This window comes from Panthera uncia (genome assembly GCF_023721935.1).
Source record: "Panthera uncia isolate 11264 chromosome C1 unlocalized genomic scaffold, Puncia_PCG_1.0 HiC_scaffold_3, whole genome shotgun sequence".
In the NCBI taxonomy this organism is placed as follows: Eukaryota; Metazoa; Chordata; class Mammalia; order Carnivora; family Felidae; genus Panthera; species Panthera uncia.
The window spans coordinates 44,704,387-44,730,480 of NW_026057584.1; the positions used below are offsets into that span (position 1 = coordinate 44,704,387).

At 36.3% G+C, this 26,094-nt stretch overlaps 1 protein-coding gene across 2 annotated transcripts in view; it reads right to left on the reverse strand.

Moving 5' to 3' along the window:
- Nucleotides 1-12,746: 12,746 nt before the first annotated feature.
- The window catches only part of WDR75 (WD repeat domain 75), a 31,388-nt gene continuing 18,040 nt past the window's right edge, over nt 12,747-26,094 (reverse strand). For both annotated transcript variants that reach the window (XM_049615351.1, XM_049615352.1), the window contains exons 9-21: nt 25,551-25,709; nt 24,680-24,739; nt 24,479-24,594; nt 23,266-23,441; nt 21,964-22,121; nt 21,400-21,580; nt 20,472-20,566; nt 19,562-19,657; nt 18,851-19,020; nt 18,258-18,317; nt 15,235-15,381; nt 14,817-14,908; nt 12,747-13,925 (exon numbers count right to left, since the gene is read on the reverse strand). In XM_049615351.1, coding sequence (XP_049471308.1) covers nt 13,721-13,925; nt 14,817-14,908; nt 15,235-15,381; nt 18,258-18,317; nt 18,851-19,020; nt 19,562-19,657; nt 20,472-20,566; nt 21,400-21,580; nt 21,964-22,121; nt 23,266-23,441; nt 24,479-24,594; nt 24,680-24,739; nt 25,551-25,709 — 1,715 coding nt within the window. In that variant the 3' untranslated portion in view covers nt 12,747-13,720. The remainder of the gene's footprint in view (nt 13,926-14,816; nt 14,909-15,234; nt 15,382-18,257; nt 18,318-18,850; nt 19,021-19,561; nt 19,658-20,471; nt 20,567-21,399; nt 21,581-21,963; nt 22,122-23,265; nt 23,442-24,478; nt 24,595-24,679; nt 24,740-25,550; nt 25,710-26,094) is intronic.

Below are 26,094 nucleotides of genomic sequence, written 5' to 3' on the forward strand. Positions count from 1 at the left end.
GCCTTGAATGCAGGAAGCAAGGAAATGGTAAAGATCTTAAAATTCAACTTGGAGGACAAAAACTGGTTCAAAGGCAATAGAATAGAAAGGCGAGAGAAACACAAAGGAGGATAAAGGAGCAGGGAGTAAGAGGATAAGCAAGGAGGGGTGTTATCAAAGTTGAAGCTAGATAAATTGCTTGAGAGGAGGTTGTAGCTGGGAAAGTTGAGGGTAGTTAATAGTTTAGGAGGAAAGAAGGAAGTCATCAAGAGGCATATCAGGTGAGGAATCTGGGCAGTTCTGATGACAAACCTGTCATCAGATAGCTAGACAGGTTGCAAAGCACTTAGTCCTGCAGCAATAGAGATAGCAGAAGTAGAATTTTTATAAAATTTTTTGGAATTTAAAAAATTTTTATTTGGAAAACCTTCAGCCTATAGAAAATTTGCAAGGGAGCATTAAATATCCATGTACCCTTTACTTAGATTTACCAGTGGTTAACATTTTGCTAGATTTGCTGCTATCATCTCTATGCATCCTTATTTATTTTTTATTATTTTTAATTTTTTAATGTTTATTTATTTATTTTGAGAGAGAAATATAGAGAATGAGCAGGCGAGGGGCAGAGAGAGAGGGAGACAGAATCCCAAGCAGGATCCGCATTGTCAGCATGGAGCCCAATGCAGGGCTCGAACCCACGAACTGTGAGATCATGACCTGAGCCACAATCAAGAGTCGGGCAGTTAACCGACTGAGCCATCTATGCATCTTTATTTAACAAAACATTTATATTACCTGTGAATTTTTAATATTTTATATCACACTTCACACCTAAATATTTCATCATGTATTTTCTGAGAATAAGGGCACGACTACATTCACTTATCACCTTCAGGAAGTTTAACATTGATATAATCCTATATCTAAAATTTGTATATATGCAAATTTCCCCAGGTGTCTCCAAAATGTCCTTGATGGCTCTTTCCCCTCCTCCAGTCCAGTATCCAACCAAGGATAACACATTGCAATCAGTTGTTATATCTATTGTCTCCTTTAGTCTATAATAGTTCCCTAACTTTATTTTCATTCAAAACTGCCATTTTTTACTCCACATCAGTTGGTTTGCAAAATGTCCCTCAATTTGCACTTGTCTGTTTTCTCATGGTTGAATTTAGATTAAATATTTTTTTGCAGCAGTACCATATAAATGGTACTATGGACAATAAACTATTTGGTAAGTCACAATGCACCAAAGTCCTATAAGCCTGTTGCTGATTCTACTTTTCATCTTGAATATGTGTTTTGGGAAGAGCAAAAGGGATATGCTAAAAGCAGATCTAGACCTCCATGACATAAATTGGATTCATGTCAAAATTCTACCTCACTCTGTGCTACGTATAGCTCAGGAATCGGAGGAGTGGTTTCTATTACTGATAATCAAATCTTTTCCATTTTAGAGCTTATACTTTGTATTTTCCTTTGTCTTAAAGGAACCAATTTATAAAACAGATACAATATGTTTGTATTGTATCAAACAATATGTTTGTATTATATCTCAGATAAACATCAAGAATTAGCCTCAGGATAGATCTGAGTCTTGCTGTGATTCATCTTTAAGTGAAAGTGAAATCCTTCCACTTTCAAGGTAATACATTTTAGCTAGAGTGGCTAAATCTGCCAACTAGTCTGCTTAACATTTATGTAAAAACTTATATTTTTGTGAAGAGCTTTATCATACATGATTCTATTTAATGCTCATAATGATCCTATGAGGCTGGGAGATGACTGGAGCCTCAGGAGATTCAGATGGTCCTAATTTCCAGTAAGACTCCCATCTTTGCTTATTGAGACTGGTTTGCAGCCACACACACACTACCTTCCCCTCTGCCTGCCTGAAAAAGGTTTTTGTTTCAGAATTGGTTACTGGAAAGATCAGATTACCAGAGAAATAAGGTTAACCGAGATCTTTCAATCCACAATTTCTGTAGAAAAAGGCCAGTTCTAAAACAAAAATCTCACTTTAATTTGTTGTTTTAACTGCATGCTACTTGATAAGTGAAGATATTCATTTGCTCATTCAGTTTTCAAACTTTAATTTGGAGCTCACTTTGCTAGATCTAGGTTGACAAGTCGGATATGATACCTGTTAGGATACATGAATATTTGCATGTCCTGTATTCAGGTCTGTATCCAAAAAGATTTAATATCACTTACAGAAATACATGTGGCTTAACACAAAACAAAATAAGAAGAGAAAAAGTAAGTAAACACAGTTGGGGGTGAAAGGAAAAGAATGCCAACAAGATTCATAGGTAACACCATGTAAGCTGTGGGATTTTGTTTTAAAGGTTGAAGGTACTTCATGTAAGCATGTTCCTATCAAGGGGAAAGGAGAAAGTGAAAATTAGAAGAGTAAGGGGTAATGATTGCTGAAGTAAAGTCCCAAGCAGACTGGAAAGAATGGGATAAAACCAAGAGGGTGGGAGTGAGAATTAGTCCCTCATCAACTCAAAGGATGTGCTGGTATACAAGGATGAAGCAGCAATGGTTTTTGTCAGTGTGGAACACAAAGTAAGCCAACCCCTTCTCTTGGTACTGAGGAATGTGGGGAGTGGAGAGCAGCCTCAAATATCCAGTGCAGCCCTATATTCTAAGATTGGAAAAACCCAATCTGTATTCAGGTTTCTTTAGCTACCCCACTGACAGACTAAAATTCATGGACTGTGTTGCCTATGTTGCAGAATATATAACTCCTCATTGATTTCTGGGAGTACTTGGAGCCTGGGACATAGATTTGATTAGATAGGACAAAAACTGTAAGCCTACCTTTTCATCATCTTTACCTTATGGTCTTCTTCATTCAACAAATATAGGTGCTGCTTGTGTGTCATACAGTCTGCTTCCTCATTCCATTTTTTGCTTTTGTTCAGTTTCTGTGCAAATTACTAATGAGGATCTCTAATTCTGTTTATCCAAAGGATACAGGAGTGCTGATTCATAGGGGCACATGCACCCCAATGTTTATAGCAGCACTTTCAACAATAGCCAAATTATGGAAAGAGCCCAAATGTCCATCAATGGATGATGAATGGATAAAGAAACTGTGGTTTATACACACAATGGAATACTACTTGGCAATGAGAAAGAATGAAACCCTGCCATTTGCAACAAAGTGGTTGGAACTGGAGGGTATTATTCTTAGTGAAATAAGTCAGTCAGAGAAAGACAGATATGTTTTCATTCATATGTGGAACTTGAGAAACTTAACAGAAGACCATGGAGGAAGAGAAGGGGGAAAAAATAGTTTCAAACGGAGAGGGAGGCAAACCCTTGAGACTCTTAAATACAGAGTACAAACTGAGGGTTGATTGAGGGGGGGGTGCTCAGGGAAGAGGGGAAAATGGGTGATGGGCATTGAGGAGGGCACTTGTTGGGATGAGCACTGGGTATTGTATGTAAGCAATGAATCATGGGAATCTACTCCCAAAGCTAGGAGCACACTGTATACACTGTATATTAGCTAATTTGACAATAAATTATATTTAAAAATATAAAAATTATATATATTTAAAAAAAGGAGTTCTAATTCTAATCTGTTCTCTTGGGTAAGGTCTGCAGAGATTCAGGTCGAGTGCATCTCAAGCCTAAGTAGGTACAGGATCTTCTTTCTTATTCAGAAATGAAATAATCTTTTAAGCTGCTTGTTTGCTCTTGTCTCTAGCACCAAAGGAGGCTGTAATTAAATCAGCAAAGCCACACACACACACACACACACACACACACACACACACATATATATATATATATATATATATATTTTTATTTTTTTTTTTTTTTTTTTTTTGAGTAGGACTAAAAGAATTCTGGATATGTTTGAGAGCACAATTTGAGAGGGGGGAAAAAAGCCTTAGAGGACCATCTAATGAAACACAGCCCTCTTAGTTTACAGGTAAAAAATTAGGTCCTCAAATAAACTTAATACAAGCACATACCTAGAAAGAGGCAGGGCTGGAACTAGTAGTCTTCTGACTCCTAGACCAATGATCTTTCTGGCATGAGATACTGCTCACCAGATAAAGATTGGCTAGTGGACTCATATTTCAGAACTGCCAAGAGGCATTTCTGAGGGAACAAGAAGTTTAAATTTACCTTCCTATGTGAGCTAGAATATAATATCAATATTTACATTTAAAGTGATTGTTTTCAGAGCACTTATATTCGTCCTTCCGTTAAAGTAGGCAACCACTGTGTAGCAAGGATTATCAAAACTCCACACAACAATGGGAGGAACTGGTGCACTTTCATGTCTGATTATTTCATTTTGTGAACTAAGTGCTCTGATCTCTCAAGGAGTTTCCAAGGCAGAGGTATGTTATGCCTGAAGATGCAAAACTAAGATAGCTATAGCTCTATATATTTATATACAGATACCACAAACTTAGTACTTGTAAGATCAGATTCTTGGCATTTGGGGGGCATGCGGTGGGAATGGGTGCTGTAATATACCACTCTGGCTCTTAGTTTTGTGGTCACAGAGTATCAGAGCTGGAAGAGATCATTTTATTTAATTATGCAATTTAGATGAAGGAACTGTGATTCAGAGAATACGTGGTTTGCTCGTGGTTTTAGAAAAGCAAAAGCAATTTTAACAGTTCAGTCATTGCATCTCTCTGGTCGATTCTACTCTACTCACATTATCCCCTCTGTGGTATACTACTATCAACTTCCAGTTACTTTCACTTCACTTTTATTTCTCCTTAATCTCAATGATAAGTAATCTACCTGGGATCCTAAATCCTTTCTGGGTCTTATCTTTTACTCTTTCATTTAGGATTGTGTGATGTTACAGTATCTTGACTTTGGTGTTGTTAAGACAATTTTGCCATTTTCATGGCTGCCAAGAAATGCAGCTAACAGAAGAAAGCACAATTTTCAGAAGTTGTAGTTCAGATAAAGCAGCCTCATAGAAAAATCAGTGCCTTAGTTAATTTTAACCAAATGGTTATGCTTAACATAATAGGTTTCTTTCTGTTAAAGACTCCATTATAGTCATAGTACAAAGAACTGGAATTATTTAAGACACATTATTACAACATTATAACATATTTTATAGTCTCTTTACTGGTTGCTAGTTTATGAGAAGGAAAACAACAACAAAGAGGAACATTGTTCCAGCACAATAACAATGAGCTTATTCTAGGGTGCCTGGGGGGCTCAGTCTGTTAAGTATCCGACCTAGGCTCAGGTCATGGTCTCATGGTTTGTGCATTGAAGCCCCATGTCAGGCTTTGTGCTGACAGCTGAGAGCCTGGAGCCTGCTTCAGACTCTGTCTCTATCTCTCTCTGCCTTTCCCATGCTCACGTTCCATCTCTGTCTCTCTCTCAAAAGTAAACAAACATTTAAAAAAAATCAAAAAACAATGAGCTTATTCTAATTAATATGTAGGTGTTTAGTTAGCTTAGACTTTTCGTTAAAAATCTGCATATAATCAAGTACCTTGTGTGATACAATATCTAAATTTTATATACTTTTCCTATATTTGGAACATAATAGCACTAGTCAGATAATCAAAACCATTTGTATAGGGAGGGAGTGCTTCATTTTACAGATGAGGAAGCTAAAGTTCAGATTAAAGGACTTCAGCCAGGTCACAAAGCAAGCTAGCTAGTTCTTGTCTGGGGCTAGGACAGTCTAAATCTGAGCTCTCTATTCTGTTGGTTTCTTATCACAATTCCTCCAAAGTTACAGATTCATTTGTAATGCTAACTTGCTGTCTTAAGTGTCTGGGACACAATGTGCTATTCTAGAAAGAGCACAGGATTTGGGATTTGATGGGGAAGGGTTTGTGTCTTTGCTCCACTTCTTGAGAGGCCGGTGATTTAGATACAACTTACTTCCTGTCTCTGGAGTCAGTTTCCTCATTTGTCAAATTGGGGTGACTACCTGACATATGGAGTTGTCGTGGAGAAAGTGTGATGTGTGTGAAATGCGTGGCATGTAGTAAGTGGTTAACATGTTGTCCATCCCACAGTGGGGTGGAGATTGTCTACTTCCTGACGTACAGCCTGCTCTCATGAAAGCACCAAGTAATGGGTTCATGCTGGACAGATAAATTAGATACAATGAGGGAGGAGAGAATGTGAATAATCTTTATCGGTTCACTTATTATGATGGCACTAGTTTTCTGTGTGGGGGGGAAAAACCCCTAAGGGCCAGAACTATAAATCTGCTGGGTAGGTGCAGATTTTAATGACTAGAGTGGCCATTTTCCTTTTATTTGTAGAAATGCCTTTGGAAAAATAAACTTTTTTTTTTTTAATATTAGAGGAGGATTAATTAGAATAATTATTCACAACAGTGTTGTCATGTTTTAGTGTTAGAGTGATAAACTTTTTAGAAAAAGTAATGAAATCCACACTTACAAACCAACTATTCAGATTGTATAATCATTATTTTTAAAATACATGTTCCAAATTTACTTTATTTGATTTGAAACTCTGGAATCTTTTATATATAACTTCAAAAATAAGTATTTCTTAAACTTGGAAGTACCATGTTAGTTCTGAATATAGCAAAATAATAAATTTATTTGTAACTATGCCAATATGTCCCATTCCCTAGGCTGGAGAGCAGGCTGGGAATACTGGAATCCTGGTCATCTTTACCCCAGCTTGCTTTGGGCAGGTTCCAGAGATAAGCAAAGTCAAGGTTATTGTCTCTCCCAGTTTGTAAAGCAGGGTGTCACTATGAGAGAAGAGGCCATTGTGTCTACAAAAGGCAGTCCATAAGAATAGAGAGTTCTGACATTATTTGAGTAAAGTTCAAGTCTAAGGGTGTCCCTGCAAACAGTGGAGATTTTGGTGGTACACAATTAAAAGAGGGCTTGTAAGTAGCTCCATGAGTGCAATAAACTAAAACATAAACCAAATAGTTTACGAGAATCAGGAAAAGAGACAGCTAAAAAGAATCCTCCTGGGATCAGAATAAACCTCAAAATCTGACCTCAAAATTAACCCTGCAAACAGACCTAAATTCAATGGACTAGATTTTGGAAGAATGAATGCTCCACAGAATGTAAATAATATAAAATAGATTTGTGAGTCTTGTGATTCTTCAAAAAGTTAAACACAGGCTTACCGAGTAACCTAGCAATTCCACCCTTGGGTATATACCCAGGTGAAATGAAAAAAATGAAAAATGAAAAAAATGAAACAAATGCTATGGCATGAATGCTAAGTGGAAGAAACCAGCCAAGAAAGACCACATATATGATAGGATTCCATTTATATGAAATGTCCAGATATACAAGTCTATAAACACAGAAGTATTAATGGTTGCCGAGGGTGTGGGGTCGGGTAGGTTGGGAGAAATGGGAAGTGATTGCTAATGTACCGAGTTTTGGGGTGATGAAAATGTTCTGAAATTGTGGTGATGGTGTACAACCCTGTGAATATTCTAAAAAACTCCCGAATGTACACTTTAAATAAGTTGCATAGTGTGTGAGTTATATCTCAATCTAGCTGTTAGTTAAAAAAACTGTATAGGCCTTACTTGGATACTGATTCAAACACACTAAAAAGCCATTTATAGCAATTCTGTTAACATTCTTCGAAATGTGCTCTTATAATTTGTCTACTTGACTGTTCTGACGACACATAATGCTACATTAGTTTCAAGGGAATAACATGGTGATGTGACAACTCTATACATCACCTTATGCTCACCATAAGCAATCATCTGTCACCATACAAACCTTACAGTATCAGTGATTATATTCCCTAAGTGGCACCTTTTATCCTCATCATGACTTATTCTATAACTAAAAGCATGTATCTCCCACTCCCCTTCACCCATTTCACCCATTCCCCCAACCTCTTTCCCTCTGACAACAATCAATTTGTATATTCTTGCCTCCTTTGTTATAGATTAATTGGCCATATAAGCATGGGTTTTTTGTTTTTTTTTCTGGGCTCTCTACTCTGTTCCATTGATCTATGTGTCTTATTTTTGTGCCAGTTCCATATTGTTTTGATTATTACAGCTTTGTAGTATATCTTGAAATCTGGGAATGTGATACCTCCATGTGTTCTTTCTCAAGATTGTTTTGGCTATTTGGGGTCTCTTGAGCTTCCATATAAATCTTATCATTTAGTCAAATTCTGTGAAAAATGCTGTTGGTACTTTGATAGGGATTGGATTAAATCTGTAGATTGCTTTGGATAGTGTGCACATCTTAATATTAATTCTGCTAATCCATGTGCATGGAATATCTTTCCATTTGTGTTGTCTTCAATCTCATAAGTGTTTTATAGTTTTCAGAGTACAGGTCTTTCACCTCCTTGGTTAGTTTATTCCTAGGAATTTTATTATTTTTGGTGCAACTGTAAATGGGATTGTTTTCTCAAGTTCTTTCTGCTACTTTGTGTATAAAAACACAGCTGATATATGTGTATTTTTTATCCTGCAACATTACTAAATTCATTTATTATTTCTAAAAGTTTTGTGGTGGAGTCTTTAGGTTCTATGCATAGTACTGTGTCATCTGCAAATAGTGATAGTTTAGCTTCTTCCTTACCCATTTGAATGCCTTTTCTTTTTCTTGTCTGATTGCTGTGGCTAGGACTTCTAATACAATGTTGAATAAAAGTGGTGAGAGTGGACATCCTTATCTTATTCCTGTTCTTAGGAAAAAAGCTGTTTTTCACCAGAGTATGATCTTCACTGTTTTCCATATATGGTCTTAATTATGTTTAGGTATGTTCCCTCCATACCCACTTTGTTGAGATTTATCATGAATGGATGTTGAATTTTGTCAAATACTTTTTCTGCAACTATGGAGATTTATATTTTTATCCTTCATTTTGATAATGTGGTGTATCCCATTGATTGATTTGTGAATACTGAATTTTCCTTACATCAGCCATAAACTCGATTGTGGTGAATACTCTTAATGCATTTTAAATACAGTTTGCTAATATTTTGTTGAGAATTTCTGCATCTATGTTCATCAGGGATGTTGGCGTGTAGCTTTCTTCTTGTAATGTCTTTGTCTGGTTTTGGTATCAGGATAATGATGACCTTGGAGAATTATTCTGGAATCTTTCTTTCCTCTTCTACTCTTTGGAATGGTTTGAGAATAGACGTTAACTGCTCTTTAAATGCTTGGTAGAATTCATTTTGGAACCCTGGACTTTTTTGGAAGTTTTCTGGTTACAAATTCAATTTGTAACTAGTAATTAGGTTTCAGGTTTTCTATTTCTTCCTGATTCAATTTTGGAAGATTGGTTCTAGGAATTCATTTCTTCTAGATTGTCTGATTTATTGGCATATAACTTTTCACAGTAGTCTCTTATAATCCTTTGTATTTTTGTGGTGTTGGTGGTTATGTCTTTTTTGTTTCTGATTTTGTGTCCTCTTTTTTTCTTGAGGAGTCTGGTTAAAGGTTTATCAATTTTATATTCTGAAAGAATCAGCTCTTGGTTTCATTGGTATTTTCTATTTTGTTGTATTTCATGTATTTCTGCTTTGATCATTATTTCCTGTTTTCTACTACACTTTGTTTTTCTACTTCCTTTAGGTATAAGGATAGATTGAGATTTTTTTTTTTTTTTTTTTTTTTTTTTTTTTTTTTTTTTTGAGGTAGGTCTGTATTGCTGTAAATTTCCCTTTGAACTGCTTTCACTGGGTCCCAAGGATTTTGGACAGTTGTTTTCGTTTTCACTTGCCTCCCTTGTACTGATTTCCTCATTAATCCATTAGTTATTTAGAAACGTGTTTAGATTCCATGTTTGTTTTTTAGTTTTTTTTTTTTTTTTTGGCGGGGGGAGGATTTTTAGTTTACCATTGTGGTTGGAAAAGGTGTGTTATAGGACTCCAATCTTAAATTGATTAAAGTGTTGTGGCCTAACATGTGAACTATCCTGGAGAATGTTCTAAGTGCACTTGAATATAGTATGTTCTGGGGCGCCTGGGTGGCTCAGTCGGTTAAGCGGTCGACTTCCGTTCAGGTCATGATCTCGTGGTCCGTGAGTTCAAGCCCTGCGTCAGGCTCTGTGCTTACTGCTCAGAACCTGGAGCCTGTTTCAGATTCTGTGTCTCCCTCTCTCTCTGACTCTCCCCCGTTCATGCTCTGTCTCTGTCTCAAAAATAAACGTTAAAAAAAAAAAATTAAAAAAAAAAAAAGAAAATAATATGTTCTGAGGTTTTTGGATGGTATGTTCTGTACATATCTGTTATATCCATTTGGTCTAACATGTTGTTCAAAGACACTATTTCCTTATGGATTTTCTGCCTGGATGAACTATCCATTGATGTAACTGGGGTAATATTCCCTACTATTTTATTGCTGTCAATTTCTCCATTTATGTCTGTTATTTGCTTTATGTATTTAGTTGCTCCAGTGTTGGGTGCATATTTACAAGTTTTGTATCTTTTGTTGGATTGATCCTTTTATCATTAGGTAATGTCCTTGTCTCTTGTCATAGTCTTTGTTTTAAAGTCTACTTTGTACGATATAAATATTTCTACCCCAGTTTTATTTTTTTATTTCTATTTGCATGAAGTATTTTTCTGCCTATTCACTTTTGGTCTGTGTATATCCTTAGGTTTGATAGAAGTCTCTTGCAGGTAACACATAAATATGTCCCCCCACTCCAACCCTGTATTTGGATTGACAAATTTAGACCATTTAAAGTAATAGGTATGTACTTATTGTTGTTTTCTGGTTTTCTTAGTACTTCTTTGTTCCTTTCTTCTCCTGCTTGTTTCCTTGTGATTGATGATTTTTAGTGTTATGGTTGGCGTTCTACTTTTTTGTGTGTCTATTACAGGTTTTGGGTTTGTGGTTACTATGAGGTTCATCTATAACATCCTAAATATATAGCGGTCTACATTAAGTTGATAATCACTTAAGTTCGAACACATTCTAGAAGAACATTTTTACTCCCTCCCTGTTTTATGTGTATTTTATATCTTTATTCCTGATTTTCCTATTTCTAATTATGTTCTTTTTCACTTAAAGGAGTCCCTTTAACATTTAAAAAAATATTTGAGAGAGTGCATGTGTGAGCAGGAGAGGGGCAGAGAGAATCCCAAGCAGACTCCATGCTCAGCGCAGAGCCTGACCTTATGACTGTGAGATCATGACCTGAACCAAAATCAAGAGTCACTTAACTGAGCTATGCAGGCACCCCTTAACATTTAAGGCCTGTTTAGTGGTGATGAATTCCTTGAACTTTTACTAGAATTTTGTTTTTTACACCTCTCCTATTTTGAATAGCCTCCCTAGGTAGAGTATACTTGGTTATAGGTTTTTTTCCCCTTCAGCACTTTATGGCATGCCACTCCCTTCTGAGCTGCAGTTTCTGAAAAATCAGCTTTTATCCTTATGGGGTTTCCCTTGTACTTAACTATTTGCTTCTCTCTCACTGCTTTTAAAATTGTTTTAATCTTTCACATTTTAATTATGTGTCTTGGTATGGACCTCTTCGGATTCATTTTATTTGGAACTCTTTGTGCTTCCTGAACCAGAGTTCTTCAGGTTAGGGAGTTTTCAGCTATTGTTTCTTCAAATAAGTTTTCTCTTTCTCTTTTCTTCTGGGGCCCCCAAGAATGTGAATGTTTTTGGTTTGATGTTGTCCAACATGTTCCTTAACCTATCCTCATTTTGTAATTTTTTTTTCCTGTTTAGCTTGAGTGCTTTCCATTAGCCTGTCTTCCAGATGGCTGATCCGTTCTTCTGCATTTGCTAATCTGTTAATTCCATCTATTTTTCATTTTAGTTAATGCAAATAGAATTGGTTTTCTGGATTTTCTCTTTGTTGAAGTTCTGAGTTCTTCCACTCTTCTCTCCAGTCTGGTGAGCATCTTTATGATCATTACTTCAAATTCTATCAGATTATTGCCTATCACTATTTCACTTCTCTGAGGTTTCATCTTGTTCTTTCATTTGGATCATATTCTGCTGTGTCATTTTGCTTCATTTTGTGTTTGTTTCTATGAATTAAGTGGATCAGCTACTTCTAAACTTGAAGCAATGGTCCTGTGTATGGTCATCTTTTGTGTAAACTGTGAATGCCTGTTGACTTTGGCATGGGCTGGGGATGCCCTGGTGGGATGGCTGGGCCTTGAGTGTTCCAAGTACTTTGTACCTGTGTCACCTTGGCAAGATGCCTGCAGCTACAGGAGTACTGACCAGGGGTATTCAGTATCACACTGGGGCTACGGATCTGGGACTCATTAAAGTGCTAAGCTGGTTAGGGTGCTCTGACCTTGCTCCCATCCATGCTATCAATATGGAGGGAGAACATAAACCATGACACTCACCAAGCCCTCACTTGGAGTGAGGGCAGCAGCTCTCCTACTGGTTGACAGAGTTCTAGGGCTGAACACTTTCTATTCTAGTTGCTCTTTTAAACCATGGCTTTTTTCCTGTGCTCCAGGGCAGACAAAACTGTTTGCATGCAATTCCTCAGTACTATTCCTCCACTGCAGTTTGCAGTGTGGGGAGTAGATGTTCTCTCCATTACTGTGTCTCTCTTTGGCTGTTGTGTACGTGGTTTATCTTTTGTTGTGCAGAAGCTGTTCAGTTAGTCCTCAGGAATTGCACCAGAAATATGTATAGATTTGGTGTGTCTGTGGAGAAGTGGAGTTCCGGGTCATCCTATGTCATGGTCTTGGACTGGAGAGTTGTGTATTTTACTGTTTTTGTGTTAATTTTTTAATGTCAATTTAATAGGGATAGAGTAGGAAAACTCCAAATGCTAAATGGTTAGAAAGTAGCCACTTCAGTACTTTAATATAAAACAGAGACTTGCATTCTCCTCTATTAGCAGTGGGACTTTTGGTTAAAAAGTAGTTGTTCTTAGGGCACCTGGGTGGCTCAGTTGGCTAAGCGTCTGACTTCAGGTCATGATTTCACGGTTTGTGAATTTGAGCCCCACGTCGGGCTCTGTGCTGACAGCTCAGAGCCTGGGACCTGCTTTGGATTCTGTGTTTTCCTCTCTCTCTGCCCCTCTCCCGCTCATGCTCTGTCTCTCTCGCAAGAATAAACAAACACTAAAAAAAAACAAAACAGAAAAAAGGTAGTTGTTCTTTGACTCAGTACACATAGTGAAAACACTGACAAAGTAATATCAGCTCTTCTTATTTTCCAAGGCTTTCCTAAAAATTGTGAGTAGATAAGCTTTTAGTCAACAGGCTCAGGGCCAAATGATTTGAATTTAGAATTTTTCAGATTGTAGGCAGCCCATGTTATTTAATACCCTTAGTGGGGTCTGTGGAACACCACATAATCAAATAATTGCTCCACATTTCTCTATGAGAAATAAATACACCAAAAGGTATGAAGCAGGACTACAGAAACATCACATCTGTTCAGGTCTTATTTGGTTATCAAATGAGTTTTGATGTTAAATTTAACAGTATCATCAACAAAATCTTTTAATTTTTGACTATTTATATCTCCAAATTGCAAATAAGGGGACATATGCTATAATCATCTGTGAGAAAACTAGCTTTTTTTAAGGCTGATGTTACTCAAAAAAAGGAGATGGTGTCTATGTGAATGCACCCAGGAACATTAAGAATGATGCAAAGACAGCTTTGAATTACCAGTTATTTAAAAAGTAAATCCTGTCCACATTTAATATTTTAAGAAGAGAAATAACATTAGATGTTTTTGGAGTATCAATGTACAATAAAAAAACACAAAGTGCAAGAACCTTCCCCCATCTCCAAGGCTCAAAGGACAGTTATCCAGCTGTAGTCTACTTTCCTGAATTTTCTTAGTTCTTTTTCTTCAGATTTTGACAACTGATGTAGAAGGTCTTCTCCCAAGTCTGTGTTATTTGTATCCTGGATCTTTTCAGTAAAATCATTTTCTTCATCTGAATCATCACTTTCTTTTCCTTCTTCCATATCTACGTCTTCAGGAATTTCTTCACCACTTTCGTTACAACAGAATAAAACAAAACAACTTAAACACACATTTTTCTATCTAAACAATAAGTTTCTAAGACACCTATGTAGAAATGTAACCATACAGGGAAAGTAAATGAAAAACCTTAATAAGTGCATTTTAAAAATGATGGGTTAGGGCGCCTGGGTGGCTCAGTTAGTTAAGCATCTGACTCTTGGGCTTAGGTCATGATCTCACGGTTCATGAGACTGAACACCATGTTGGGTTCTACACTGACAGCACATAGCCTGCTCGGGGTTCTCTCTCTCTATGCCTCCCCTGCTCTCTCTTTCAAACAAACATGAAATTTTTTTTTAATAAATTACGGTTATTATAAAAAACAGGTGTGTAATTTTTAATCATAGATCAAATCCTTAAACCGTACACACATGAGGTCTTCCTGAAAATTATTTTCAATGTATTTTATTTACTTGGCTTAATCGTCATATATCCTTTAACTACATGTTAAAGCTTAAATAAAGAGAAATACAGCTGACCCTTGGAGAACATGGGTTTGGACTGCAGATCCATTTATACATGGATTTTTTTTTTTTTTTTTTTATGCAGTACAATACTGCAAATGTATTCTCTCTTATGATTTTCCTAATTTCTCTGGCTTATCTTACTGTAAGAATACAGTATACAACACATAAAATGTGTGTTAATTGACTGTTATTGGTAAGATTTCCAAGCACCAGTAGGCATTAGTAGTTAAGTTTTATAGGAGTCAAAAGTTACACACAGATTTTTGACTGTGCAGGTCAGTGTCCTAACCCACACATGTTGAAGCCTCAAAGTGAAAGAACATTCTAATAAAGGCTAACATAACCATCTTGTTTCCCAAAACAATATTTAAACATATTTTAAAAACCGCTTTACCTCTTGGTCTCCTTAGACAGCAGCAATGAGCTTACAAACTTGGAGCACAGGAAGGAAGCAGATGGCAATACATGGGCTGGAGTATGAAGAAGCTAGAGTAAAAAAAACAAGAAAAATAGAGTTTCATTTAAAATGATTTAATGCCACCAGCTGAATGTAACAGGGTTTCTCCACAGAAAAACCAAACCAAAAAAAAAAATTTATTCCCGCCTTCCTATACTTAAGCGAACAATAATCTCTCCCCTCCTGTCAGGTCAGACCATAATAATCTGGAATTGCAAATTTATGTTATTGGTTTAGGTATTAAAACTGCACAGTATACAAATAATTATTCAAAAATTATGTTATAAACTGTATAAAAACTATAATTTAAGGTGCTTTAATGTATTTAATCTGTTTCATGTTGTGAATCACTTACCTCACTAATCGCAGGTATATTTTCTGTTAAGGGTAGTTGTACCAGTTCACTCTCGAAAGCCTCATTTATTTTTTCATCCTGCTGTTCCCTGTGCTTTCCCAATATGAAATAAAATGGGGTTGTTGGAAGACTTTCTTCTGCTAGTAGCTATAAAGATTTAAGACAAAGGGAAATTTCTTCAATAAAAAGAATTGCCTTTGACTCCATAAAAAAGTACTACAGAGTCGTAAAATGTCAAGGATGGAAAGAACTTTAAAAACTATCTAGCATGATTCTTACACTTTATAGGTAAAGCAACTGAGGTCTAGCAGCCCACTTACTATGGGAAAAGCTAACAGTGGACACTTGACAGAACAAAATACTTACCACTGTTTCTCCCCCAATGACAAATGACAGCAAATGGGTTTTCAAAAGGACATAAACCCACAGGAGAAAGAAAATGGGTAAATAACATGTTGGAAGGTGGAAAGCAGGTTCAAGAGTGATAAGTAATTTAGTAGACCCGAGAAAGAATCCTAAGCTGGCTGGGAAGCATTCTGATTTATATTGTGGAATCCTGCAAAGGCCCAGGAATTGGTGCTAACAAATAACCAGGGAGCCAGGCTGTATGTCTGCTTAGAGAGGACTCAGATTCCTAGATCTTCTTTTGAGCCCCAGCAGAGGGCTGGAAGTACATTCTTGGGAGAGTGGAACAAAAGTATGACTTTAAACTGAACTGCTTGGTGGGGGCTGGTGGCAGTGTCGTCACAGCTGCAGGCAGTTGTACTTCACAGAACGTGCTTCCAGGTTGATATCCTCTAGGCAAGAACTTAGAAGAATTTTATCTGGGCAATCATAAAAAGACCTAAAAATAATGACTTTGGAGACTTTCTCAAAAATAGCCAGATGGTGGAGGCCAGCAGAGAAGTTCTACTTAGGCAAAGACCTTCCAAATGACTTTTTTGATCACTTTTAAATAAAAACAGCCAAGAAATCATCAGACTCTGATGAAAACCTCTGAAACGAAAGACACCAAAACAGATGGAAAACACACATATGCAGGATGTGGGAGTATGCGAAAGAGAAAAAAGCAGATAAGATGATAAAGATGAAGCAATCTCCCTGAAAGTAGAAAGAAAACAGGTAAAAAAATAAGAATATTAAAGCACCATTCGAGAAGGTCCAGCACTAAGTAACAAATAGACAAATTGAAGGCAAAGAAGGAATTCTTTCTTAGTCATTTCTTGGATTAAAACTCTCGAAGGGGCGGGGAACCTGAGTGGCTCTGTTGGTTAAGAATCTGACTTTGACTGCTCAGGTCATGATCTCAAGGTTCAGGAGTTTGAGTTCTGCATCAAACTGCGCTAACAGTGCAGATCCAGCTTTGGATCTCTTGTCTCCCTCTCTCTCTCTCCAAGGTTCTCTCTCTCTCAAAAATAAAAAACATTAAAAAAAACAGAACTCTCCACGGGGTTCCACATTTTACTTGGAGGAAAAGCCAAAGTCTCTTATTCATCAAGCCCTACTTTGCCCTACATAAAATGGCAAGCTGCACCCCACACCCATTTCTTCTTTTCCTCCATCCATAATTATCGCTGGCGGGGGAGGGGGGAGAGGTAGAGAGAGAGAGAAAGAGACTCTTAAGTAGGCTCCATGTTCAGAGGAGAGCCTGATGTGGGGCTCGATCCCACGACCCTGGGACCATAAGCTGAGCTGGAATCAAGAGTTGGACACCAAACTGACTGAGCCACCCCGGCACCTCTTACCACTTCTTAAAGTACTACATATTTTACTTATTTCATGCTTGTTGTATCTTGCTGCTAGAGTGTAAACACCATTAAGTTTAGAGACTTGAGTGTTTTTGCTTACTGGTGTACTCCAATCATCTAGAACAGTTCCTGGCCTATACATATTCAACAATAACTTGTTGAACAAATTCAAGGAGTTTTCAGAGGAAAACAAAGCTAGTTTACAGACAAAGGAATAGGAATAAGAATGGTATTAGACTTCCAGTAACACCCAAAGCTATAAAATAGGACAATACCGCCAAAGCTCTAAGAGAAAATGATTTTCAACCTATTACTTTATAACTCAACCAACCACTCAAGTGGGAGAGAACAGAAACATTCCCAAACATCCAAGGTCTTAAATTTGCCTCCTGCGCACTAACAGAATGTGCTTCATCAAAGCAAAGGAGTGACCAAAGAAAGGGGAAAGCTATAAGATCTATTAGAGTAGAGGTAAAATGATTCCCCAAATGATGGTGAATGTAGATCCTATGACAACTACTGTGTAGCAAGTTTGTAAGTTTATAGAGCAATCAGTCCAGACTGAAGCAAATCACAGGCTCCTGGGAAATACTCAAGATTTGAAAGAATACTTAATATACCTGAAAATTCTGAGAGAATATTTATACAACTTGAGCAAATAGAAAACTATACAAATAAGAAGATAATCATTAACCCTAGAGAAAACAAAGTTGCAAATAAAAGAAAAATAATCTGTTGGTTACTACATGACTCAGCTGTGAACTGCTATTGGTTATAATGAATACTGACCTGATTTGTCTATACTGAGAAAACTGGGGAACAGGAAAGGTGTGTATGTTATGTACATGAGGGAAGTGGTGGTGTGAAAAAGAGTAACAACTTGATCAGTTAACAGATAATAACTTAATCTGAAAAATAAAGAATTAGTAACATAGACATGTTTCTTAGAGATAGAGAGGCAAATAAAAACTCCAGCTAGAAGAGTTGAAAGTGATGATCTTTGTGGGTGATGGCAGTGATGTTAACAAGTTTTCCTGAAAGTCTTGTATAACTATTTGACTCTTTAAATCACAAGCATATATTTTTGATATTTCTAAAATGTAGTTTTAATTTGTAAAGCAAATATAATCTCAAAAGAGGCCAAGTAGCTTACAAGTATATGTTTAATTCCACATTAGGGCAGGTGGAACATTCTTCTCATAGCTGAATTCAAACAGATAAGGTTATCTGTGTAGGGAGGCAATGTAGTCTGCACCATTAGTGGCTAAAACATACCTGTTTGCTTGTTGGTGTGAGTTTCTCTTCTGGAGACTTTGTACTGAATGTCAATAAAGTCTGAAAAGAGATTAATGATGCAAAAGCTAAATAAAAATTTGTTGTAGAGTTAAAAAATGAGGTCAATATTTCATCTTGATATGTTTATCTGCCCAAATAGAAAACTTCAAACATATTTAGTGACAAACTGCTGTGACAGTTAAGATTGTTCTGAGAAATCTTATTTAAGAACTGACTAGTAATGAAATAGAATTCAACTGATGGATCAACCAGAAGCCACACTTGTATTTAAAAAATATATATATCAACCACACTAATAGCTACCATTCAAAGGATTTTAGTTGTCTTCTGCCTTTCTATAGTCATGGAGATAATACAGACACTACTTAGAAGAATCTCAAAGGTACGGGGTAAAGTGGTGCTAATATACTTACACTAATAAGACTGCTGTGTGAAGCATAATGGATTCCTTCTTTTGGGAAGTAATCTTTTAATGAAACTGTTCCACCAGTTATGGGCTATTACTCTCAAATATCAAATCAGATGAAAATTATATATATAAAGTGGTTCCCTTTTTGAGGTGGGATGGTTACCTGTGATTTTGTTAGGAAGTAAAACTGGGATCTGTTCAGCCATTGGTAAGCTTCTGAGGTGAATGATTCAGGGACATCTCGTGGAACAAACACTCCCCACTGGACTTCCTCTCTGGAGATATTCTTTTGAATATACAATGGCCTTGGCTCACTAGGTTTAAATACAAACACTAGAGGGAAAAAACAAACAGACAATAACATTTTGCCTGCAAAGGTCAGTTCCAGCCTCAGGTTGGCAGATCACACTAATCCTGGGACTTACCCCATTGAGTAAATGGCCCAGGTCATGATTATTTTAGGCTCTGATTCAACAAATATCTACTGGGTGCCTGCTACGTGCCAAGAAGGTTAGGAATGAGGATATGAAGATAAAAAAAGAGGAAGAAGAATCCCCGTTCCAGAGACCAGGTCCTACTGCAGAAGGCAGACACCAAGATATTATTGCACTATTTTGTTGTAGGTACTAGAATAGGGATCTGTAGAAGTGTTTCAAGAGCATAGAGGAAGAATGATTAAAGCTTCCTGAAATGCTTCAGAGGGGCAAAATCAAGAAACTTTAACTCAAGAAAGGGCAATAGCACACCTCAGGCCAAATGGCCTAAAACAAACATTGGATTTAAAGGCAAGTCTAACTCAAATTATATTAAAGACGTTAAAAAGAAAATTTTGGTAAGAGATTTACTCGTGTTACAAAGTATGGTGTGTACTTACAGTCTGAACCCACTGAAGACCGAGAGATTGCAGCAATATTCTCTGAATTAGGATCAGTTTCCATAACTCTAACATTTAATTTTGCACTCCATTCCACTGGGGAAGGGGGGCAGAGCAGAAAAAGAGCAATTTACTTCTGAGATTTACCAAAAGCTTTTTTAAGCCTGTTATTTAAAGTACATACTCAATTTTTACTGGGACAATCAATTCTATTATTCTTAAGAAGACGGATTTTACATTTCCAAATAATACATGGAAACAAACTGAAAATGTCTGTGGAAGGCTGCACTAAAGCTAGGGGCAGGAAGTGGAAAAACAAAGTACTCCTTCCACATACTATGACATGGTTATTATTTCAGTGCTTTACCGTAGCTGCTAAACGTGGGCAAAATGTTAACCAGAATCACTGTAGAGAATATAAAAAGAGACTATCACATATGCTCATTACTAAGCAACCACCATGCCTTCCAAACATAGTCAACTGAGTAAAATACCAATGAATGAAATGAGTAGAAATAAGTAAGTCCACACTTGTTAGGAGGCTTGTGAAAGGGTACAAATTAAAGCTGTTAGGGATACTGCTTGTTAATGCACATTACAAATTAGCAGAAATACTCCTCACATTGTTATGAGGACAGATATCATGGAAGGCAACACAAAATTATACATAGTAGAGAAAGGCCAGGATAATGGAAATCAATTTATGGCCAATTAGGCAGTTTATAAATAATAGTATGTCTATTATAGGCTTAGCCCTCCAAAATTTGGTGGTATCACATGACATGTGACAAATCATATACTCTTTGGATAGAGACATGAAGATATGACCCAGAAGTCCTAAAATGCTGAAGTTTGATGGCCACTTGTTATATGCTTTGCCAAGTCACTTTATAGTAAAACAAGATCTTACATGCACAACTGAGCAGATTCCAACAGCAAAGAATGCCATTTTCAGTAGCACCAAGAAGATACTTTGAACAAGTCAATCTCCCAAAGCAAAGGTGCCTATATTAAAACCACAAGGAAGTTATCTGTCAGTTCCAGCACACCGAGTTTGGGATTGCAGACTTCTAGTATAATTTTACACAATGCAGATTTTTAGATAGACACATATTTTTGTTTACAACTATCCTGCAGGAAAAAGGGGCTAAAGAGAGCAAAAGGAAAGGTTTACTTAGCTCTTTTATTTCTTTACAAACAGGTTTATGATCAATTTTTTTCTCTAATATGCTGCACAGTATAATTGACACATACTATAGACAACATGTATGTGAAATGTACAAAGGTATTTAACAAAACCCTTTTTTATGCTCGTTTAACGTAGAGGAAGAAACAATATGAATTCTGAAGGACGTTTTACAAAGCAAAATATGTTGGGAATTAAAAACTATTTTGTTCGCCATCTGCAAGTCTGTCCTCAAATGCCAGTTGCCTGAAGTAAAATCGCAGATAACTGATGCTTTTTCTTCTGCCCTTCTTAGATGCAACAAAGTTTCAGTACGACATTGTTTTTATGGGAAAACAGAAGATAAGCATTGTTTGGATCCACTGAGGGTTATCAGCTTCCATTATGTAGCACAACCATGAAAAGTATTTATTATAAAGAAAAAATTTCTGTAGGTCAAGAGTTAAATGTTAATCTGGATTTCAGAAAGGGGTAAAATCACAGCAAATGGTTCACATACCCAGAATTTTTAGCTTCCCAACACTTTAGTTTGCTGCTGACTCTCACTGACCCACAGACTACCTTTAGCAGAAGCATAAATTACCAATGTTTATGTAGAAAGACTCATTTAAGTTAAAGAAAAAAAAAATGATATACTCCCCAAATTATTTACCTTATTTTCCCAGCTCGTTGACAAAATGTACATTTAAGTTCCCATGTCTCTGAATCCCATATTGTAACTATTTCCTCAAAACTGACTGCTAGTAAAGAGCCATCTTCAGAGAAACAACAGTTAGTTGCTTGGTATTTGTGATAACTACCCACAAAGTCACAAGTCCAGCCAACAGCTTTTTCTGTGAAAACATAGATCATATAATTCAGAAGTGGTATAAATGCTAGATAATACTTTAAGGTAGTTATAAGCAATAAGGATTACAAAAGAAGCACAAAAAAACCACCTCCCTGAAACTTTAGAAATGCTACAAAGCTTGATTGGTTTGAAATTTATGCCCATTCCTGGAGATCCTGACCTCCCTCTAGTGGAACAGTGAAGGAACTGCCTTTTTTTTTTTTTTTTTTAACTGTACCCTAACAAAAACAATCAGCACTTAATTAATCAAGACACACAGCATTAAATAAGGTAGAAAATGTTCTTCCAGAATGGATACAACTCATGAAAGAGAAATATTTTAAAACATTTTTTAAATTATGCATTGATATACCTTAATTAACTTACTGTATATATCAGAATCATCTGTTAATATCCATACTTTGAAGTGACCATCTTTACTAGATGTAACCAAGGTGGGGTTTTCAAATTTTTCTGCATTACAGAAACAGAGAGCTGTGATGTGGTCTTCATGTGGCATGTTAACCTTTGTATTAAGAACAAACCTAACAGAAAGGAAATCAATTTATTTTTACATCAGAACAATATGATATATACTGTCATGTAAGAATTTCTTATGGTACATCTTATAAGAGCATCTTTAGGAATGGGCAACTTAAAAATTATCATCTAGACAGACAATTGAGTGTTCTATCTCTAATGGCCACAAGACATAAAGACTTCTAACACATTATCTTTGTCTGCATGTAACTTACACAATATAGAGATGATTATGTATACGGTCAACTTATGGTGAAAGCCTACTGCATTAACTCTGCAAGAAAACTGTACAGAACTCAGATGCCTTACTATCTACCTTTGAGAGAATAAGCAAAAAATGGAACGGCTATGAAAGCCCCTACTTGTGGCAAGAAAATACAGAAGGAGAACTACCTATTCAAACTTCCCTGGTCAGTATTCAATATTTACAGTCATAGAAAATACTTTTTCAAAGCCTGTTTCCAGCTTGACAGGGTGCTGCTATGAAAGATAATCTATGCTAGCACAGTGTACTTAAAAGAACATCAGGAGAAAACTGTCTTGTGATTTTTTAAAAGTCCATGTTATAAGAAGCATGACTAGTGACAATCTATTAATCCCTCCGGGCCTGTTTCCTCACCTGTAAAATGTAGAAAGTAAGTTTTTCTTACAGTATTTCTGTGAAGATCGGTAGGACAAAAGCACTAAGCCTAATTCTTGGCACACACCAAGGACTTGATAAATGGCTACTATAATCAACGTATGAAACTAGTGAACCCATCTAATCAAAACATGCACCTTATACTACAATACACTTCTGCTGCCTACCACTGCCATTTTTTCCGAAGAAGGTAGCATAATGTTAATGAAAGAGCAAAGGAACTAAGAAATTTGGGTTCTAATTTTGGATCTGCTTGAAATTAGGTACTATGTCCTTGCGGTGTCACTTTTTCATGTTTCTTCATTTATGCATTGAGATGACATTAAAACTTGGAGGACACCAATACTTTCTCAAAGCAGAAAGCTTAAAGGCTTTATTTGGAGAATAACACCTCTCTCATTTCTCTAAATCTAAAATTTATCAAAATGAAACATTTTAAAGACCAATGAAACCATAAAATAAAAAGTCAAATATCTTCCATTCTGAAATAGCCACATAGGTAGTATTACCCTTGTGTTTTCTTATTATACAGCCACAGTTTCATTTGCAATTCAAGCTCTGTTTCCTTTTCCTGACGTTGTTCCACTGTTGCAAGCCAGTTACCATAGCAGCCAAATGCAGCCTTTGTTAGCTCGATTTGGATCAGACCAGAATCATTGATATATTCTTGCTGTATAATATCTAACTGAAGGGTTAAAAAAAGAATCCAAAATGTTTATTAATGTAAACACATACATGTTCAAGTTTTTAAGGAATTACAGATAATTTCCAGAATCTATAGTAACAGGTTTTTAAAGGAAAAAAAGGAAATATTTATTAGTTATGGATACCAAAACTGCCATTATTAAGCACATTATATAGCACCAGTTCAGTAGCATTATTATTATTCTCCAATGACCTTAAACTTTAGTGATGACCGACCCATTCACATGATACAACAGAACCTTTAGTTGATAATGCTTGTCTCTTGTTTCTATAAACAAAGAGCTTTACATAAAATCCCAATGTTAAATTCTGTATCATTAAAAATGAGAAGAGCAAAAATAAAACCTACAATTTTTAGGAAGTGAAGAAAGACAGCAACGTTATAAGTAGACAGAATTTTATGTATGGTTGTTTCTTTTATCCCATTCCCTTGTCTATTTACTAAATATGGATCAAGTAACTATTATTTCCAGGCACTGTACTGGAAATGTACAAAGAAATAAATTTCCTTTCTTTAAAGGGTTTAAAGGCAGGGGAGTGATACAGATCATGTGTATAGCCATTATGATAAATCTATAAAGGGTACCGTGGGGCACAAAGAAGTAGGAAGTCTGGATTGTGTTTATCAGGATTAATAAGCATCCCTTTTTACACCAAAAATTTGTGACACTTTACCACAGAGACATATTTGTATTTACAACCCTCATATTCTTATTTCTGTATTCTTGTGACTCAAAGGCACAGCTGTGTGTGAGAGATAGTTAGAATGCAGTCTGAAACAAAAATACGGAGCCAGCATAAGAGCTGACTTACATGTAGATTTAATTTGCAACCATGGCGTCATTAGAACCATGCTGTAAACAATTCAACTAAGTAACCACAGATAGTACTGATAATGTTGAAGTAAACAAAGGCACAGAGTCTTTTTTAGAAGCTACTAAATAAGTTACTTGACCCTAGTGATGCTGTTGGAAACTTTCATTAGATTTAAGGCTAATTAATGGATCAAAATCTTACATTGTACAACTGCTTATCATGCTGGAGAGAATAAAACTGCAAATGGCCAGGTTTTCCATTTAAAACCAAAGCTTTAGTTCTGGGATCAACCATCAAACCGGTGAAGATATTACTGTCTGCAAAAGAAGTGACAAATAACAGTTAAACTCATACAAATATTCACACTTCTAAAATGTGCAGACCCATTGGGTTTTGCAATACCTTTCACTAGGCCTTGAATTACTGCAGAAGCCTCAAGGTTTCTGTGAATGACTATTATTTCTGTGGATTAAAAAAATAAATAAATAAATAAAAAATCATAGATTGGTCAGAACTTCAAGGTAAAAAAAAAAAATCAATTGAATTTATGTCATTCTAAAATACACCAGAATATGAAACTGGTAAGTTCAATTTACTCAGAGTATTATTAGAAAGTCAAGAATTTATTTTGTGATTTAGCTAAAATACTAGAGTTGGGGAGAAGGAGTTTTTCTGGAGGCTTTAAGTTTTATCAATTGTGCATATGAATATATCAAGTGTTAATTCAGAAACTTACCCTAAAAGACACAATTTACCTTGAAACGAGTCACGGCACTAATAGATTGTTCACAGTTATGTTTTTTGAAGGGAAAGGAGGCAGTGAGCTCTGAGATCTACATTTAGGCTCCGTAGTAAGAGAATGCGCAAAAAGTTTTGGAGGCGTATGAGACTGCGCCACCCCTGTCAGAATGCACAGGACTCTTAACGCAGAGTGGCCACATGAGCATTTTTTTGAAAGTGTCATTACATCTGTGAAAGCACAGATGCTCACTTTCTATGCCCACATCATCTCACATGTAAAGGTTTCGAAATAGAAGTGGTACAACAAGAACCAAATACACTTAGCTCTACATTTTCATAAAAATGATCCTGAAAATGTTGGATTCTGGTGGCATTCAGAGTCAAAAAGGGGGTAGAGAAAAAAGGAAGAATGGAAGAAAAAAATCCTCGTTAAATCCTATGCTACTCTTAATTAGATCTCCCATTTTCCATCCCTAGAGTTATAATTTAGGCATTATACAACCCCATCTCCTCACAACAAATTCAGACTTACTATTATCAGAGTGAGAAGTACAGAACAAATCCCCTGCTGGTGAGACTGAAATGTGTTCAATAGTAGCTCCTAAACGGGGGAGGAACTCCTTATTCTTCTCTGTTGCATCGCGCCACTCTACAAGGACAGATTCACGACCTCCACTCAGCAGACTGGTGCCTTCTCATCCACCCACAGAAATGAAAAGCGAAGTGTTTGGGGGGGGAAAAAATCAAAAGAAAAATATAATCAACGTTTAAAATTTCCTTACCATGTTAGAGAAATACACTATTTTTAAAGATATGCAAACAAGTGTCTTCCTAGCTTTTAATAAACTTAAGATAACACACTTAATAATCACTGATCCTAGGATTTTCCTTTCCAACAATATCTGACTCGTTTGTTGCTGACCGGTTCTTCTGCCAATGAGGAAAAACTAAATGAAACAAACATCATCTAGGGCCAGATAGTTTCAATGACAAAATTTTCCAAACATTTAGGAAATAAACCAATTTTATGTTCTTCCAGGTAATAAAAAAGAGAACATTTCTCAACTTGTTTACAA